Source organism: Heterodontus francisci, chromosome 6 (genome assembly GCF_036365525.1).
Source record: "Heterodontus francisci isolate sHetFra1 chromosome 6, sHetFra1.hap1, whole genome shotgun sequence".
NCBI lineage: Eukaryota > Metazoa > Chordata > Chondrichthyes > Heterodontiformes > Heterodontidae > Heterodontus > Heterodontus francisci.
Genome location: NC_090376.1, coordinates 131,592,091 through 131,608,875, shown reverse-complemented (window position 1 = coordinate 131,608,875; position 16,785 = coordinate 131,592,091). Strand labels below are relative to the sequence as shown.

Genomic DNA, 16,785 nt, shown 5'->3' with positions numbered 1-16,785 from the left:
AATTCTAGGCCAGTCAGTCTGACCTCAGTGGTGGGTAAGTTATTAAAATCAATTCTGAGATATAGGATAAACTGCCACTTAGAAAGGCACAGACTAATCAGGGTTTGTCAGCGTGAATTTGTTAAGGGAAGGTCATGTCTTACTAACTTAATTGAATTTTTTGAGGAAACAACAAGGCGGATTGATGAGGTAGGTGCAGTGGTCTACATAGATTTTAGTAAAGCACTTGACAAGGTCCCACATGGCAGACTGGTCAGAAAAATAAAAACCCTTGCGATACAGGGAAATGTGGCAAGTTGGATCCTAAATTGGCTCAGTGACAGTAAACAAAGGGTAGTGGTCGACAGATGTTTTTGCGAATGGAAAGCGGTTTCCAGTGGTGTTCCACAGGGGTATGTTGGGTCCCTTGCTGTTTGATATAATGTTGGTGCGGCTAGGGTTGTTTTCCTTAGAACAGAGGAGGTTGAGGGGTGACTTAATTGAGATTTACAAAATTATGAGGGGTCTAGATAGAGTAGACAGGAAGGACATGTTTCCCCTTACGGAGAGGTCAATTACCAGGTGGCACAGATTTAAGATAATTGGTAAAAGGGTTAGAGGGGACATGAGAAAAAAAATTTCACCCAGAGGGTGGTGGGTGTCTGGAATTCACTGCCCGGATTGGTGGTGGAGGCAGGAACCCTCAACTCATTCAAAAGGTACCTGGACAGGCACCTGAAGTGCTGTAGCCTGCAAGGTTACAGACCAGGTGCCGGAAGGTGGGATTAGATTGGGCGGCTAGTTTTTTTTTCAGCCGGCGCAGACACAATGGGCTGAATGGCCTCCTTGTGTGCTGTAGTTTTTCTATGGTTCTAAGCCATTGTCTGCAATATATAGTGTAGGGAATTTGAGGGTTTACCAAACACTTTCTCCAATTCCCCAAAGAATATTCAATATTTGAGTTCCAAGCCAGCTGCATTCAAAAGCTATTTCTCGGGTAACAGTTTAAAATCAATGTTCATGACAAAATTAATGTGCCTCATTCTTGGCAGGTGGGGGCCTAGCATGACAATAGTGTTGATGTGTTTATGCTCCTTTTGCATGAAAGCAGTGCCCTCTTTTAAAACTGAATGCAAGGTAGTTGGTCTTCATCCCAGATTCTCATGGCTTGGTGTTGTATCTTGTCAATGCTTTGTGCAAAAGTTTCATGGTGCTTCAAGGAATAGGGATGAAATTCTGAGCATGATGGTGCTGTGCTATAATCATTTCAGTCATCGGAGAAGTAGCTTTTGAATGCAGCTGGCTTGGAACTCAAATATTGAATATTCTTTGTGGACTTGTTAAACAGATCAGCCGTGGCTGGAAAATACGTTTGCATATTAACAGACGGTGATTGGAAGGACAAAGGACCATTCCCTAATACATTCAACCCACAATGGACCCTTGGCTGGAAATACATTTGCATATTAACAGACAGTGCTTGAAAAGGACAAAGGACCATTCCCTGACACATTCAACTCACAATGGATTTTTGATCACCAGACATTGAAGGTGGAGGAGCTCACATTCCAGGTTGACTACTAAGATGGCCGAATACACAAAAGGACATGATCAAATCAGCTAGTCACATGACTAACCTGTTGGCCAACCTGAGTTTTTTGAATTTGTACAAACAGTTTGGGCAGAAAGCAGAATGCTCCTGGACCGAGAAGATCTCTCCTGGCTGGCTCGCCACAGCCTCTCCTGTCTCACAAGCCTCTGAATCCACAGAAGACACATGAACCCCAGGAGAGAAAAGTCTCCAAAAGCAAACAAGGTTTAAGAAGAATACTGGGCCCCAACGAAAATCAAGATCTGCTTACAATAAAGGACACTACAGTGAGCTCGAAGAACCGTAACACGAGAAACATCCTCAGATGTTGCCTCAAACCTTTCCACTTTATTTCTGTCTCCATCTGCAAGTGTGTATCGCATGTGCATGCTAGCGTGGGCGCGTCGTGTATCCGTAGGTGTTAACCGAATTAGAGGTTAGGTTTAATAAAATTTCACCTTTCTTCTTTAAAACTAAGAAATCCTGTTTGTGCGGGTGTCTTTGCCTTATAATTGGAAAGCAGTGAACAAGGATTCACCAAGGGGGAGCTAAAAACATGGGGTGGTTAAAATTAAACCCTGTTACAGTAAGACCAGGTGAAGACGGAAAGGGAACTCTAGACCTCTTTCTCACCTGATCGTAACATTATGAAAAATGGTATACAACTATTATCGATCAAAAGGTGACTTAGCAATAGCAGGTATTTTACCTTGAAATTATGGGCAAGAAAATATAAAATCCAGAACTGGAAAATGCTAATTGGTCTTTCAATTTCAGTCCATCCAGAGTCCATGTATTATTCCATCATGCACCTTAACCCCTCACTTATTTGATCAGACAATAGTAAATCTCATCTGCTCATGCACTAGCCAAAATTTTACATTGTGGTGGAGGTCCCGCCCACCAGCTGAAAAGTTAGGGGCAAGCCCACCTCCACTGGGCCTGGAAGCCACGCAGCAATTTTGCGTGGCCCAGGCCCTTAACTGACCTTGATCGGGGCTTCCGCTTCTCCGAGGCAGGAAGTCCCACCTCCAGGAGCTGCTGGCCAATCAGAGGGCTGGCAGCTCCTCAGTCCCAGCAGCACCACTGGGAGGGGTAGCCACTGCTGGGACTGCATCCAGCCAGAAGAGCAAGAGGGACGCCGGTACCGAAGGTGAGTGGGGTTTCAGGCCTCGCTGGGGAAAATTGGCTGGGCACCAACGAGGGGACTGAGGGTCGATTAGGTGGGTGGGGGGAGGTACTCCAGCAGAGGTGGCTTGTGCCACAGCAGGGGGGGGGTGGGGTCTGTGGGGCAGAGGGTGCCCGATCCAGAGGGCTCCCCCCACCCCAAGGAGACCACCCATCGCTGCCCGGCCACTGCTGGTAAAAAGTGGTGGTGGGAGGAGGGCCTTAAGTGGCAATTAATTGGCCACTTAAGGGCCTCAGTTGGCCTGGGGCGGGCTGTTTTCAACCTCTCCCACAGCTGGTAAAATGGCAGCAGGAGTGGGTAGACAGCGGGAACAGCATCCCCCGCCTCCTACTTGATTTTATGGCACCACTCGTCTCCAGTCCACTCCCCAGGGTCGGAGGGGGGCGGGCGTAAAATTCCAACCACCGTTTCCTAGGCTATATCATTATAATCCTCAATTCTTTTTCTCAATAGCTATACATTTAGCTCCCTTTTCTAAATGTCACTAGGTCTTCCCAAATTTCAACAACCTTCTCTGGGAGTTTGCTCCTTGAGATAATTTATTTTTATTCGTTCATGGGATGTGGGCATCACTGGCTAGGCCAGTATGCATTGCCCATCCTTAATTGCCCTTGAGAAGGTGGTGGTGAGCTGCCTTCTTGAACCGCTGCAGTCCATGTGGGGTAGGTACACCTACATTGCTGTTAGGAAGGGTGTTCCAGGATTATGACCCAGTGACAGTGAAGGAACGGCTATATAGTTCCAAATCAGGATGGTGTGTGACTTGGAAGGAAACATGCTGGTGGTCGCATTCCCATACATCTGCTACCCTTGCCCTTCTAGGTGGTAGAGGTCATGGGTTTGGAAGGTGCTGTCTCAGGAGCCTTGGTGAGTTGCTGCAGTGCACCTTGTAGATGGTACATACTGCTGCCACTGTGCATCAGCGGTGGAGGGAGTGAATGCTTGTAGATGGAGTGCCAATCAAGCGGGCTGCTTTGTCCTGGATGGTGTCGAGCTTCTTGCGTGTTGTTAGAGCTTCACCCTTCCAGGCAAGTGGAGAGTATTCCATCACACTCTTGACTTGTGCCTTGTAGATGGTGGACAGACTTTAGGGAGTCAGGAGGTGAGTTACTCACCACAGGATTCGTAGTCTCTGACCTGCTCTTGTAGCCATGGTATTTATATGGCTACTCCAGTTCAGTTTCGGGTCAATGGTACCCCCAGCTTGTTGATTAAAGTGGAGTCAGCGATGGTAATGTCATTGAATGTCAAGGGGAAGATTATCCTGAGACTTGAGGAATGGAGATAAAAGAGAGAGGACATTTTTCCTAATCTAATGTTTTTTTCAAAAAAGATGCACTAGAAAACCGAAACTTTAAAAAAAAAGTGTTTACTATATGATTTACCAGTCAAGTACTACAAATAATTTCTACAACACTAACTTACCAGACCAGCTATTGGTGTGGACAGGCGGTTGATCTTTTTACTCACACCCGGTTTTATCTTGTTAACTAGTCTGGGAAAGAGAAAAAAGTGAAGTTACTCATCCACAATTACATTAAAAAAAAAACATAATATTGCCTGGTTGTAACAAACAATAGACTGATCTTTTTCAGCACAAACAACAAAAAGCTCATACACAAATAATTGCAACTCGGCTGAACATAGGTCAACATTAAACATCACTTCACATTACAGATATTACAAAAATAATTAACATTTTCCCTTATTTTGATGAAATATTAACAAATTGGTAAAATCATACATTAGAATGAAAGCAAACTAGTTTCTTAGCAGAGATCTTCAGTTTAAATGTTTGATTTTGGTAGCTGTACTAGTAAGCATTAAACTAATTTCAAGAGAGGGGGAAAACCCTGTTTGAGGTGAAGACACAGCCCCATTATAGGGTTCAACTTTCACTACCCGTCTGGCTTACTGTAGTTTAACGTCTACGTAGCAACACTAACATTATCTACAAGTGACAATTTAGGTGGCAAAGGCATAAAGACAGGGTACAATAACAGATGGAAATGAGAAGCAATAGCAGGATGCCACCGAAAAGAAGCACAAGTGTGCCTCTGCATTTGGAGATGAATTGACTGGGCCACCTTAACAATGGAAAACATTTCAGGAGTGCAAGCATGAGGTCCACCCAGAAACTGAGCATAATATGAAGCAGTTTATGAAGGAAAGATAAAAGACTTAGCTAGTGATAATTGGGGAAAAGTATAGCAAACCGTGCAGAATAAAAATAAGTTCCAAAAACTAGTTGAAAGATGATCCGATGAAGGATGTATTGTTTTATGAATCACAGCGGCTTTACATTAGAACAATCTGAGAGGACCTGTCAGCAATTACAAGACAAATCTGGCAAAGTACCAACTGCATTACAAGGCTACGTAGTGCAATTATCCATTTGGCCAAACAGGCAATACGAACAAAACTCTGGTAGATCATCATTTGCTTACTAACACAGTGAGTGAAAAGGGAGCTCCACTAATTCCATTCAGCATCTGATAGGTAATTCAATGCTAAACAGAAACAGTAGCATTTAGTGGAGGATGGAATAAGAACTGTGTGAAACTGAAGGCCAAATACTTCACTGTTTAAAAAAGAAAATTCATAGATGCCCTCCATGCCATTCAGCATTAACCAACAAACAGCTCATCATGCAATTCAACATTGATTTGGTCATATCAGTTGAGTCAAAGTTGTTGGAGACAGTTGTCGAAATATTCAAGAACAGTTTATAAGCATGTTTTACAAGGGTAATTATAAACTAACAGCGTTCTGCAGATACCAATGGTCCATGAAATGCTACAGTGACTAAAGGATGCACAATTAGTCAGAATTAGTCAGGGATATTTAAAAATGTTATGGTTCTAAAATGACAGATAGGACGAAGGATGGTCATTCTGATAACGTTCTGACTGGTATCCCAAAATGAAGCTCAAGCAGTTGGATTGACAGTTTTTTTTAAAAAAAAGAACTTGCTGTGCCCTAACCTTAATGTGATGAACAACATTTTTTTGTTCTCATTAGTTTAATTACCCTGATAAATCTAGGTACGTACACAAGTATTTTCCTCCTTCAAAAACTTGTCTAGGACAAGTTGCAGAGGTATGTGTCGTCACCGACAGCAGTACGGTTCATGGTATGCAACAGAAATTACAGAATGAAATCAGACATGTGAGATATGAGACTAACACTTTGCCCCTTGAATGTGGAGGTGGGGACAGGCCAACACAGAGACTTCATTTGGGGATGCATGCCAATACAGTAAGTTAGAAAAAATGACTATTTAACCTTTGTGCAATGCTTGAATTTGGCAGGATATTTTAGGACAAATAAGCCTGACTCATTGCCGCAGCAATATTTTCTGCATTGGACCAAAGACCGCAAATCTCTGTTTTATGAGACTACCAGATATTGATGATATATGCCTAGTCCTCACAATCGGGCCTCCAGAATCTCCTACTAATTACCCAGACTGAAAGATTTGCTGATTTTATGCACAGACAAAAAGAAAATCTCTCTCATGCTTGAGTCAGACAGACTGAGGATTAAAGCAAAATCTAATCTGGTTAATTTCTTCCCTCAAAGATGGTGAGGGAGATGGCTTCTGGTTATCTCCTATGGTGATCCCAATAATATACATTAATCTAAAGTAGCAGATACTGAAAAGCAAAAGGATGATAATAGAATATAAAAACATTAAGGAAGCAAAATAAAGATTAAACACTTTGCTAGGCAAAAGAAAATGTATAATTGCTTTCCCTATGTACATATGCAAAGAATCAACACCAAATCAGTTTATTTATAATGTTATATGTATGTCAATGGTATACATGAATCCATATCATTGCATACATGTACCTTTAAGTGATCAAATTTTGCACATAACACTATTTTGGTCAACGGCAGTAAGTTAGTTTTTCCTCTCAATTTTAATCCCTTAAGGCACCAACTCATGCTGTGTCAGACTTCTCCAAGCACTGCTGGCCTTTCAGTGCCCCAATCAAGTAAAAGAGTGGAAATTGTGAGTAGTCTATAGAACTGTGGCAGCCATTGCAATCAAGCCCAATCATCTCCTCATCCAACATCAACTAATAGTGGTCAACACTGGAGTGTCTGATGCCAATTATAGCACCTTTCTTGCCACCTGATGAATAAGATCAGCTAACTCAGCAGAGATTGAACTGAACACCTTCTGGAACTGGAAGTTTTGTATATGTACTGGTAGTGACTTGAAAAAATGTTTGACCCCTGTCATATTCAAAGAATTTTCAAAAGTTTTAAGGATAAATTAGGAAAAAAGGAAATTGGATGCATGTTCAGCATTTAATTCATTGTAAAGCTTTGCCAATGTGTCAATAATGGCAAAAAGGCTTGTTGCTGGACTTGCATATTGCAGCCATTTGGCAGAAGTGTAAAATTGGAAGGGGATTTTCATTGGCTGGTAATCTGAAGAGGAATTCTTAGGCACAGATGCTGCACCAGCATCTGAAGCACATATCCTTCCAGTGCTGGGGATGGTAAGGCTTACCATAGCACCTCCAACTCTCAATGGTCACCTTACTAAGCACAGATCGAGGAAATAAATGAAACCTTTGATCACCATTTGTTTCTATATTAGACCACACAGACAAGAGCAAGACTTCAGCTTAGCAGTAACTTTGCTGCCTCTGAATCAGAAAGTGCAAGGTTCAAACACCACTCCAGACGGTACTGGGTCTGAATTCTGGGTTGGCATCCAGGAGGATGCTAGTGTTGGAAGGGTGAGGGTGTCCCACCCTTAGCCTATAAGCTGTGGGAGTCCGTAAAACCCTCCTTTCGCATAGAACTATCCACCCTACAGCTGGCATAAAGATGGTTATGGCCATGCAAAAGGGTTCATGTCACAGCCTGCCAGACTGTTAATCATTCTATTACTTCATGCTATTCTCCAAGGGAAGGGATCTCAGAGATTTATACAATGTGACAATGAAGGTGGGCACACAATTCTCAGCTGTTGACAACAGAAGAAATAGTCCAGAGTAGCTCGGGGAGCAGAATAACTATATGCAATATAAAATTGAATTCAGTATCTCAAAGGTAACCTGAAAAATTTCAGCATAATTGTGCGAGGCCTTTTCCATTTTTCTTTGGAATGACTCGAGTATGTGGAAAAATCTGAACAAGTTTACAATTAAAATTTGCAACAACTGTCCTGTGTTCTTTCAGCATTGATATACCCAGTACAAAAATCAGCATACTTATTATAATCTTACGAGCAATTAAGTGCACAGTTCCAGAAATAATTTGAAAGCAAGTTGATTTATATAAAACTCCTCTAATAAGGTTATCAGATTTTTTATTCAGTCAACACATCTTGCAGATGGTACACACTGCTGCCACTGTGCGCTGGTGGTGGAGGGAGTGAATGTTTGTAAATGGGGTGCCAATCAAGCGGGCTGCTTTATCCTGGATGGGCGGCAGTGGTTAGCACCGCAGCCTCACAGCTCCAGGGACCGGGTTCAATTCTGGGTACTGCCTGTGCGGAGTTTGCAAGTTCTCCCTGTGACCGCGTGGGTTTTCGCCGGGTGCTCCGGTTTCCTCCCACAGCCAAAGACTTGCAGGTCGATAGGTAAATTGGCCGTTGTAAATTGCCCCTAGTGTAGGTAGATGGTAGGGAATATGGGATTACTGTAGGGTTAGTACAAATGGGTGGTTCTTGGTCAGCACAGACTCGGTGGGCCGAAAGGCCTGTTTCAGGGCTGAATCTCTAAATAAAAAATAAAACATTTAGTCACTGTGTTGTATGAAATGTGTATTTATTCAAACATCTGAGTACAAAACGTGTATACGTGCTCTGATCCAGATTGGTCCAAAAAGGGCAGGTCTGTGGAATCAAGCAGGAGTTTCTTTTGCAATGAAAGGATTTTGCTAGTTTCTTCCTGCTTCATAATGCAATGGCTGCACAATGAAACAAATTAAAGGCCAACTTTTTGGTGATTTTGGTGAGGGCAGTTTCAATGCTGTGACAGAAGCAGAAACTCAAATGAAAAAGATCAAACTTTTTTTTAATTCATTCATGGGATGTGGGCGACGCTGGCCAGGCCAGCATTTATTGCCCATCCCTAATTGCCCTTGAGAAGGTGGTGGTGAGCTGCCTTCCTGAACTTCTGCAGTCCATTTGGGGTACATATACCCACAGTGCTGTTAGGCAGGGAGTTCCAGGATTTTGACCCAGCGACAGTGATGGAACAGCGATATAGTTCCAAGTCAGGATGGTGTGTGACTTGGAGGGGAACTTGCAGGTGGTGGTGTTCCCATGTATTTGCTGCCTTGTCCTTCTAGTTGGTAGAGGTCGCAGGTTTGGAAGGTGCTGTCTAAGGAGCCTTGCTGCAGTGCATCTTGTAGATGGTACACACTGCTGCCACTGTGCGTCGGTGGTGGAGGGAGTGATGGTTTGTAGATGGGGTGCCAATCAAGCGGGCTGCTTTGTCCTGGATGGTGTCGAGCTTCTTGAGTGTTGTTGGAGCTGCACCCATCCAGGCAAGTGGAGAGTATTCCATCACACTCCTGACTTGTGCCTTGTAGATGGTGGACAGGCTTTGGGGAGTCAGGAGGTGAGTTACTCCCCGCAGGATTCCTAGCCTCTGACCTGCTCTTGTAGCCACGGTATTTACATGGCTACTCCAGTTCAGTTTCTGGTCAATGGTAGCCCCTAGGATGTTGATAGTGGGGGATTCAGCGATGGTAATGCCGTTGTATGTCAAGGGGAGATGGTTAGATTCTCTCTTGTTGGAGATGGTCATTGCCTGGCACTTGTGTGGAGCGAATGTAACTTGCCAATTATCAGCCCAAGCCTGGATATTGTCCAGGTCTTGCTGCATTTCTACACGGACTGCTTCAGTATCTGAGGAGTCGCGAATGGTGCTGAGCATTGTGCAATCATCAGCGAATATCCCCACCTCTGACCTTATGTTTGAAGGAAGGTCATTGATGAAGCAGCTGAAGATGGTTGGGCCTAGGACACTACCCTGAGGAACTCCTGCAGTGATGTCCTGGAGCTCAGATGATTGACCTCCAACAACCACAACCATCTTCCTTTGTGCTAGGTATGACTCCAGCCAGCGGAGGGTTTTCCCCTTGATTCCCATTGACTTCAGTTTTGCTAGGGCTCCTTGATGCCACACTCGGTCAAATGCTGCCTTGATGTCAAGGGCAGTCACTCTCACCTCATCTCTTGAGTTCAGCTCTTTTGTCCATGTTTGAACCAAGGCTGTAATGAGATCAGGAGCTGAGTGGCCCTGGCGGAACCCAAACTGAGCGTCACTGAGCAGGTTATTGCTAAGCAAGTGCCGCTTGATGGCACTGTTGGTGAAACCTTCCATCACTGTACTGATGATTGACAGGAGGCTGATGGGGTGGTAATTGGCTGGGTTGGACTTGTCCTGCTTTTTGTGTACAGGACATACCTGGGCAATTTTCCACATTGCAGGGTAGATGCCAGTGTTGTAGCTGTACTGGAACAGCTTGGCTAGGGGCGTGGCAAGTTCTGGAGCACAGATCTTCAGTACTATTGCCAGAATATTGTCAGGGCCCATAGCTTTTGCAGTATCAAGTGCCTTCAGTCGTTTCTTGATATCACGCGGAGTGAATCGAATTGGCTGAAGTCTGGCATCTGTGATGCTGGGGACTTCAGGAGGAGGCCGAGATGGATCATCAACTCGGCACTTCTGGCTGAAGATTGGTGCAAATGCTTCAGCCTTATCTTTCGCACTGATGTGCTGGGCTCCCCCGTCATTGAAGATGGGGATATTTGTGGAGCCACCTCCTCCGGTTAGTTGTTTAATTGTCCACCACCATTCATGGCTGGATGTGGCAGAGTTGCAGAGCTTAGATCTGATCCATTGGTTATGGGATTGCTTAGCTCTGTCTATCTATCGCATGCTGCTTACACAGTTTGGCACACAGATAGTCCTGTGTTGTAGCTTCACCAGGTTGACACCTCATTTTGAGGTATGCCTGGTGCTGCTCCTGGCATGCCCTCCTGCACTCTTCATTGAACCAGGGTTGGTCTCCTGGCTTGATGGTAATGGTAGAGTGGGGGACATGCCGGGCCATGAGATTACAGATTGTGGTTCAGTACAATTCTGCTGCTGCTGATGGCCCACAGAGCCTCATGGATGACCAGTTTTGCATTGCTAGATCTGTTCAAAATCTATCCCATTTAGCACGGTGATAGTACCACACAACACAATGGATGGTATCCTCAATGTGAAGGCAGGACGTCGTCTCCACAAGGACTGTGTAGTGGTCACTCCTACCAATACAGTCATGGACAGAAGCATCTGCAGCAGGCAGTTTGGTGAGGACGAGGTCAAGTATGTTTTTCCCTGGTGTTGGTTCACCCACCCAGTCTAGCAGCTATGTCTTTTAGGACTCGGCCAGCTCGGTCAGTAGTGGTGCTACTGAGCCATTCTTGGTGATGGACATTGAAGTCACCCGCCCATGTACATTTTGTGCCCTTGCCACCCTCAGTGCTTCCTCCAAATGGTGTTCAACATGGTGGAGTACTGAGTCATCAGTTGAGGGAGGGCGGTAGGTGGTAATCTGTAGGAGGTTACCTTGTCCATGTTTGACCTGATGCCATGAGACTTCATGGGGTCCGGAGTCGATGTTGAGGACTCCCAGGGCAACCCCCTCCCTACTGTATACCACTGTGCCACCACCTCTGGTGGGTCTGCCCTGCCGGTGGCACAGGACATACCTGGGGATGGTGATGGCAGTGTCTGAGACATTGTCTGTAAGGTATGATTCCGTGAGGATGACTATGTCAGGCTGTTGCTTGACTAGTCTGTGGGACAGCTCTCCCAACTTTGGCACAAGCCCCCAGATGTTAGTAAGGAGGATTTTGCAGGGTCGACAGGGCCGTTGTCGTTTCTGGTGCCTAGGTCGATGCCGGGTGGTCCGTCTGGTTTCATTCCTTTTTATTGACTTCATAGCGGTTAGGTACAACTGAGTGGCTTGCTAGGCCATTTCAGAGGGCATGTAAGAGTTAACCACATTGCTGTGGGTCTGGAGTCACATATAGGCCAGACCAGGTAAGGACAGCAGATTTTCTTCCCTAAAGGACATTAGTGAACCAGATGGGTTTTTACAACAATCGACAATGGTTTCATGGCCATCATTAGACTAGCTTTTAACTCCAGATTTATTAATTGAATTCAAATTCCACCTTCTGCTGTGGTAGGATTCGAACCCATGTCCCCAGAGAAATACCCTGGGTCTCTGGGTTACTAGTCCAGTGATAATACCACTACGCCACCGCCTTCCTACTAAGAATTGCAGGAAAGATAGGCAGGTTTATGGGAAGTAAGAACATTTCAAGAATGTCTTTTTATTAATTATCTAACAATTCCACATTGTACTTCCATTGCTTATTTTAAATATCATCTAGAATGGGATGTGCAACATAATCAGAACACTAGATAATTATGTACTCAGCACGGTTAATGGTGAGGTTTACATACACTCATTCACTATACTGAATAAATTGCTACAATTTGTGTAACTTAGTGTAATATATTTCTTACTGCAAGGGCCAGAAGCAATAACTGTATGCCAAATAATTGTCAGCTACCCCATTTTTGGTTACACAATCTAGGATGAGCATTATTACGTCACTCACATAACCAAAACAATACCCATGTCAAGTGCCAAATTTGACCACATTGGATATTACTATTTAAATGAGCTCAACTTTGTGGTTGGATATGTGTAAAGATTACAACTCTCCATGGCGGACAAGCTAATAAAACTAATTTTTGCTGAAATACATCTTCATCTCCATCAATATAATTGTCTTCAATTTATGTAATGTGCAGCTACACTTAACCGAATGCGCTCAAAGTGGTCCTCCAAACTGGGCATTCAGCCAGAAGTGCCAAGTGGATGATCCATCTCGGCCTCCTCCCGAGATCCCCAGCATCACAGAAGCCAGTCTTCAGCCAATCCGATTCACTCCATGTGATATCAAGAAATGGCTGAAGGGACTGGCTATGGACCCTGACAACATTCCGGCAACAGAACGGAGAACTTGTGTTCCAGAACTAGCTGCGCCCCTAGCCAAGCTGTTCCAGTACAGCTACCATACTGGCACCTACTTGGGAATGCGGAAAATTGCCCAGGTATTTCCTGTCCACAAAAAGCAGGGCAAATCCAACCCGGCCAATTACCACCTTATCAATCTACTCTCGATTATCAGCAAAATGATGGAAGGGGTCACGATAGTGCTGCACTTGCTCAGCAATAACCTGCTCAGTGATGCTCAGTTTGGGTTCTGCAAGGGCCACTCAGCTCCTGACCACATTACAGCCTTGACCCAAACATGGACAAAAGAGCTGAACTCAAGAGGTGAGGTGAAAGTGACTGCCCTTGACATCAAGGCAGCATTTGATGGAGTATGGTATCAAGGAGCCCTAGCAAAACTGGAGACAATGGGAATCAGGGGGAAAACTCTCTGATGGTTGGAGTCATATCCATTACAAAGGAAGATGGTTGTGGTTGTTGAAGATCAATCATCTCAGTGCCAGGACATCACTGCAGAAGTTCCTCAGGGTCATGTCCTAGGCCAAACCAGCTTCAGCTGCTTCATAAATGACCTTCCCTCAATAAGGTCAGAGGTGGGGATGTTTGCTGACGATTACACAATTTTCAGCACCATTCGCGACTCCTCAGATACTGAAGCAGTCCACGTCCAGATGCAGCAAGACCTGGACAACATTCAGGCTTGGGCTGTTAAGTGGCAAGTAACATTCGTGCCACACAAGTGCCAGGCAATGACCATCTCAAACAAGAGATAATCTAACCATCTCCCCTTGATGTTCAATGGTGTTACCATCGCTGAATCCTCCACTAACAACATCCTGGGGGTTACCATTGACCAGAAACTGAACTGAACCAGCCATATAAATACCATGGCTACAAGAGCAGGTCAGAGGCTAGGAATTCTGCGGCAAGTAACTTAGAACACAAAATTTGACATTTGATCAGATGGCCAAAAGCTTATTCAAAGTTGTAGGTTTTCAGAAGTATCAAAAGAAAAATGAGAGGTAGAGAGCTTAGGTGCTATGCAGCTGAATGTAAGGCCACCAATGGTGGAGCAATTAAAATCGGGCACGTTCAAAAGGTCAGAATTAAATTAGTGTAGATATCTCAGGGGATTGAGAGGCTGAAGGAGATTATAGATTTCTACCCCTGCCACAGTACTGAAACAGCTCTTACCAAACTCACAAATTACATCCTGTGACTGTGACAAAGGTAAACTATCCCTCCTCATCCTTCTCGTCCTGTCTTTGAAACCGTTTACCACACCATCCACCTCCAAAACCTCTTCAATGTTTCCAGCTGGTGGGACTGCACTCCTTGGCTTCCATTCTGATCTATCTAATCATAGCCAGACTATTATTTGCAATGGCTTCTCTTTTCTCCAAATCATCATCACCTCTGGTCTCCCTCAAGGATCTAGCCTTGGCCTCCTCCTATTTCTCATCTACAAGCTGCCCCTCGGGACATCGTCTGAAAACAGCGTCAGTTTTCAGATGTACGCTGATGACATCCAGCTCTACATCACCACCACCTCTCGAGTCCTCAACTGTTGCTTCTCATCAGGCTGCTTATCTGACATCCAGTACTGGATGAAATTTACTCCAAATATTGGGAAGACTGAAGCCACTGTCTTTGGTCCTTGCTACAAACTCTGTTCCCCAGCTACCTTCTCCATTGATGTCTGAGAGTAAACCAGACTGTTCGCAACCTTGAGGTCATATTTGACCCTGAGATGAGCTGCTGACCAATATTCGCACCATCACCGAGACTGCCCATTTCCACTCCTGTATCGCTGGACTTTGCCGTTGCCTCAGCTCATCTGCTGCTGAAACCCATAGTCAGGGCTTGGTTACCTCTAGGCTTGACTATTCCAACACACTTCTGGCTGGTCTCTCACATTCTACCCTCTGTAAACTTGAAGTCATCCAAACTCTTCTGCCTGTGTCCTTACACCAAGTCCCATTCACCCGTCACCCCTTGCTCGCTGACCTACATTGACTCCCAGTCAAGCAAAACTTCAATTTTAAAATTTTTATCCAGTCCATATTTATGGGAGTAAATTGTCAGAGAGCTGTTAAAAGTTCAGCGTGGAGTAAGATTTGAAAACAAACATTGCATTCTTGCCACAATTATAAAGAAATCATTACAAAGAGATCAGAAAGTAGCTAGTATATTATTAGTCTCTAAAAAATCTTTGCACAAAGGACTTATGGATTGAAATTAGTTGAATTTAGGAACACTGGAAAATACAGGACATGAAAAGACAGTGTAGTCCATTTGGCTGATTTCAACATTGAAACTCTCTCAATTAAGGAAGACCAAGCAAACTACAGGCCAGTGGGTGAGCCCAACATCTGTTTATAGATAATATTAGAAGACTTCCTGAAAGAGGGGATAATGAAACAGATAGATAGGTATACAATTGGAAGAGGGAATCTGCATTTTAGCAACAGAAATTCTTCTGATGCAATATATTTAGATCCCAGGAAGCCTTTCAAAATGATGCCACACAAGCATTTAGTCTACAAGGCAGGCAGGCACAGAATCGGAGGCTTCTCTAGTGGTCTGAAAATTAGTTAAAGCACAGAAAGTTAAAAAAAAAGGTGGCACTATCACTAACATGTCAAGAAATCACATGTTGGATGCCACAGGGATCATTATATATCAGAATCATAGAATATATATCGGGATCAGAATAAGGTCATCATTATATATTTTTTTAAAATACACACCTAGACAATATTTTTTTTTTTTAAAAAGGTGAAGCGAGGCATCAAGTAATTTAAGGTTATCAACGACACTGCAAACAGGGAGGGTGGGAAAGTTTTAAACAGGCAAGTCAAATATCAACCATTAGTAAGGTGACCGAGTGAATGGCAAATGGCACAATGCACAATAAATAGACCAAGGAAGTAAACAGTGAGAGCTCAAACCAAATGGCTCAAGCTACAAGACACAATACAGAAAAATGAGTGATTGGAGGCATTGGTGCAAGACTCATTAAAACCAGTAGGATTGTATGCAGAAACAAAAAGGAGAAAATGAATCAAATTTTGAGCACTTCAGCCAGGCAGATAGAGTACAAATCCCAGGAGTGAAGGTCATGTACAAGTTTAATCACATCTAGAGTACTGTGTACAATTCCAGCCACCATACTGCAGCAAGATTATCTAGCAATTGAAGGCATTGCAGAAAAGGGCAACCAAACTGATATCTAGCTTGAGGCACCTGAGCTAAGAAGAAGGTTTAAAGAGTTTGTGATTGCTTATTATAGAGGTGGTCTAAAATACTTGAGAATAGATACATTAAAGCCAGATATAATATTTGATATATTGCCACAAACTCTAGAACTAAGGAAAATCAGACTCAAGCTTTGAGAGAAGGAGCACAGTTCAGTTTTAAGAACTTTATGCAAAGGATAAATAAGCATGTCAAAGAGACTTCCCAGGGAGGTGCACAGTTTGGAAAAATTAAAGGGGGAGTGAGTGATTCAAAGATATTTGCTCTTTAGGACCAGTCAGATGGATCGCAGTCTTTTCCAGTCCGAAACATTCCAATATGCCCAAATTTGAGAATGCAAAATTCATGTGAGTAAATTCCTAGTGAGCCAATTCTTATTAACATTTTACATTGAATTTACATTGAGAAATATTTTCAGGGCCGAGGTTAATTATATTTAATTTCAGAAGCAAAATGTTTTTTCCACTTTTAACAGGAGGTTATGATGTCATTACTAGCATAATCAATATAAAGCAGCAAGGAGACATAATGCAGATGCCTAATCTTTGGTGCTTTCCTCTTCCCCCAGTGAAAGCATTTTGGTTTTGTCGGTCATGTGTCTGACATGGACAGGTTCCCACCAACAAGCAAGAGTTTCCAAATTAAACTATTGAGAAATCCCAGCATTGAGAGTTCCTGTTTGTAGAGACACACCCATTTATCCAAGACC

General features: G+C 43.7%; 1 protein-coding gene across 11 annotated transcripts in view; it reads right to left on the bottom strand.

The window, feature by feature from the left end:
• lmo7a (LIM domain 7a) overlaps positions 1 to 16,785 on the bottom strand; it is a 245,078-nt gene that overhangs the window by 154,206 nt on the left and 74,087 nt on the right. For all 11 annotated transcript variants that reach the window (XM_068034330.1, XM_068034327.1, XM_068034332.1 and 8 more), the window contains exon 4: positions 4,185 to 4,254. In XM_068034330.1, coding sequence (XP_067890431.1) covers positions 4,185 to 4,254 — 70 coding nt within the window. The remainder of the gene's footprint in view (positions 1 to 4,184; positions 4,255 to 16,785) is intronic.